Source organism: Perkinsus marinus (assembly GCF_000006405.1).
Source record: "Perkinsus marinus ATCC 50983 genomic scaffold scf_1104296934654, whole genome shotgun sequence".
NCBI classification, from domain to species: domain Eukaryota; phylum Perkinsozoa; order Perkinsida; family Perkinsidae; genus Perkinsus; species Perkinsus marinus.
Window position 1 is genome coordinate 121380 of NW_003214682.1, and position 3858 is coordinate 125237.

Below are 3858 nucleotides of genomic sequence, written 5' to 3' on the forward strand. Positions count from 1 at the left end.
TAGGCGATAATGATTGCAGTGATAATTGAACCATAGGAACCGATACGGATTCGGATGATAGATAAATTACAGAGTGTGAAGTTGCAAATAACGCAAACAATTAGGATATCTTTCGAGTGCATCCTCACAAAGGCTCACAGGCATCATGAGGTAGAGAGCCACAGCAAGGGATGAATAGATAGTCCGAGTGTATCTCCGGACGATAGCTACATCGCAGTCCGCGCCGGTACTTTTTTAAGGGGCATACCCGATCGCGGTGATGGCAAAGGGACTCGAGAGCGAGGACTGGGCATAAAATTAGATGCCGTTTGTGATCTTCGAAATGAAGCTGGTGACTGAGAAGAGATGAATCATTTCGAGTTCACGAAGGACTGAGCATCATGCGTGGTTAACTCCAACTCTTCATCAACAGATATTCAGACACTGCTGATTCCATCCGAATCCCCGATGCTCTTTCTAAGCTAGGAATAAGCGTGATCCCGACGAACGTATGATAGAACATCCACACATGCTTGCTCACACAGGCCTCGCACACTCCATACCGACATCACATGACGTCCCCCCGCTATTACCCTCGCAGGTCTCCTCGATATCGGACTCCTAGAAGCCAGTGGCACTGTCGGAGGCAATGATGATGGCATCGGTGAATGGCCCTGCCATTCTCCAGGAGAGGACCCCTCCCCAGAAGCATCTCGAGGGATGTTAGGATAAGTCAAATTCCCTCGTATAGGGTGCTGCGGGGGCATACCTCCAAAATCACTACTCATTGATTCTTCCCCTCGCACGATTCGACTTGTCGATCTGAGCAACAACAAAAAACATTTCCCCTCCCCCCTTATACACCTTCATTAATATCATAATAACAAGTAAACATATATTATCAATAACAATATATAAGGAAATATAATAAGATATATATACAATATTGTTAAACTAATAATATATACTCTAAAGAAAAATAAATATAATATATTATGAATACTGTTATTTCACGCTATGAGAGTCGGAGCGCATAGCACCTCAAGTGCATCATCTACGGTAATTCTAGTATATTATAACAGTAAACTTCTCTGGAGAGTCCTCGACAATGTGCCTCCAATTCCTCCGTACAATAGTTGTCCAAAAATTACCCATATGGAACCAACCCAATATCGAGATTTAAATAATCGATACCGTAATCGCTGCGATTCTGGAATCGCCCCACTCACCGTGTAGATCGTGAAGTCGTATCCCCTCTCGTATAATTGTAAATCGTTGATCTGCTAGTACAGTCTCCACCAGCATAATATCGATTACACGATCGAGTAGTAGCTTCCCCGCCACGATAAGACCTTCCCGTCAAGTCCCCAACGTGTGAGCGATTAGTGGCATCACCACGATACGATCTATTCGACCGGTTAGTCATATCGCCACGGTTGGATCTAATTGAACTGAAAGAACGACCAAGATTTGGCAACGAGCACTCCGGCAACTCTGCGAAATTCAAAAGCAAGAACATAAGCATCGAAATCGGACCGAGCTATCGATTACTCCCAATCAATAATAAACCGTATAATTTCCACTCAGGTTGCGATACAGTTATTTGGTCCCACTATGGCTGAATCAAGAAACTTTAATAATATGTTATTAATCAAATAAATGTATTAATAGAATGCTAACTTAGATAGAGTGTTATTACTGTTCTCTCTCTTGCCGTCTGTTGGCCATCTTCTCCTCAAAGAGTTCCTCACTCCATTTACGTGCATTCGACTGGCTCACGAGGCTTCGCACAGATGTTCCACCACCTCCATTTACACCACCCGGTGAACCTGAAAATAATGGGATCATAATTTACACCGTTTTATCACAGCAGAGGGAACGTTTCGAAGACAGGTATGGCCAATCAGAGTAGCATGAACAACGACAGAAAAACTCTGCTACTACCATCAACAGTGTGGGAAAATATGCACATAGTAAACCACAAATGTCGGTGAAAATATGAAAATTGTTAGAAAATTTTCGAAAATTCTCGTTGACTCCTGTACGTTTCTACCCAGACTCGCAAATGAGCTCCTATATTCAGTGAGGAAACTCCAGAGCTTAGCTGAGGGGAAAGCGAGCGTATATTCTTCCGACACTGCTACCATCGTAATATGCTCCTCCCACTCCTCCTCCTTTTAGGTACGCCCGAGAGTCTTCTTGATGAACCACGCTCGGCAAGGACCAATCAGAATATCTTCTACTCATCCTAGTCCCGTCCTGCGCATCGCTGCTCGAGCAACAACCCATGGCAAGATCGTGAGGTAATAATACAAATAGCAAAAAAACGACCTAAGCATGATACTATATGGTCAGACTAGAATGCAACTGCATGTGATGCAATAGGATTCCAATATCGAGTTTCCGTGTTTCACAATGTAATTCTCCTCACTTGAAAATAACCCTTCCACGATATTCAATTTATTTACCCCAACAAGTGTGCAAGTTTCGTCACTCCCAACGTCAAGAGCCGATCTCTATAAAAGTATAAAGTATTTGGTTTTTCCATTTCGTCGATCTTCGTGGTATACATGAAAAGGAACCTAGGAGCTCAAACGTGTTATTTTGGGAGCGATTTCATCGTGTCTTCAACGGACACTTCACCGAGTGTCACCGGATTTCACCGATGTCACCTAATAAAAAGTAGTGCAAGTGCATGTAAACAGTAGAAAACGGCGCCGCGCAAAGCGCGGCGTCAAGAAATTTGTGACTGCTGTGGTGTAGTGGTTAGGGTTCAAGTTTATCATGTGGGTCGCCTAGGTTCGAATCCACGCTAGGTATATAATATACAAAAAAAACTCCCGCTTCTTGCGAAATAAAACGAAGTAATCAGTGGTTACTACGAATAAACGAATACCTCACGTGGACCACGTGACGTGGTTACCAATCACGTGAGGTATTCGTAGTCCGAAATTAATAGTTTCGGCTCGTGAACGCATTCTTCCGGGATAGTTCAGCTATTATAGTTGTATTATCCGAGGCAAGCAGCATCTTGTACATTACCCCTTTGCTCCTCCACATCGGCAGTGATTGAGCCACTGCGCGCCACCCAGTAGACAGCACGTATGTACAGCTTGTTACAGGTGGAAGTTATACGGCTCGGCTTGATTGTCCCAGAAACTGGCTTTGCTTCGCCTGCTTCGAGCAAGCCCATTCTACTACTGCTTGCCCGCTATTCTCTCCCCGAGCGGGAGTGTGTTCCCGTGTGTATATATTCGCGCAGAGCGCATGCATGCGGCTGCCGCGCCGGGTTAGGCGGACATCGGTCGGGTTACGTTTGGGTCAGTCGCCTTTACTTTACTTTACGCATGATCATTGAAGTCGCTGTGCCTGAGAGCTGTCCCTTTTCTCGTTGATACTGAAGTTACTGGGTTACTAATAGAAAATTACTAGTGACTAGAGAACGATGCTGAGATCCACGAACCTTTGCCTGAGCTTGAGCGTTAGAACGAGTTTCCATGTTTGTGTAGGTGACAAGAGGAATATTCTGAAAAGAATTATTTAAGGATGTTGTGGACAGAAAGCCAAACAGATATTCCAACTCCCAGGGTTGCAATATCGTAGTGTAGTTGAGCGCCGACGTTGCTAATCTCCCTTTCTCTAGCTTTTCAATTATAGGGAGTCCCTAGTACGGATAATTATTAACACAATTAACTGTCTTCACAGGTACGGCTCTTGTGTTGTCCTCGAAAACCTCCGTGGCTGTCGATTATAACTGTTTGTCCTGTGATTATGATGACTATCACGCTTTAATGCTTCATGCTTATGACTGTTATGCTTAATCAGACGCAAATAATCAGTGTTTCTTCATCACGAATTCGCGCAATAATGTGTCGAGTT

General features: G+C 44.0%; 1 protein-coding gene across 1 annotated transcript; it reads right to left on the reverse strand.

The window, feature by feature from the left end:
- Positions 1-206: 206 nt before the first annotated feature.
- On the reverse strand, positions 207-2268 carry Pmar_PMAR017469 (hypothetical protein; the record flags this gene model as incomplete). The annotated part of the gene is made up of 5 exons (XM_002784739.1): positions 207-335; positions 573-801; positions 1209-1430; positions 1679-1808; positions 2124-2268. 5 exons carry the CDS (start codon positions 2266-2268, stop codon positions 207-209), a joined length of 855 nt encoding a protein of 284 aa, XP_002784785.1.
- Positions 2269-3858: the final 1590 nt, after the last annotated feature.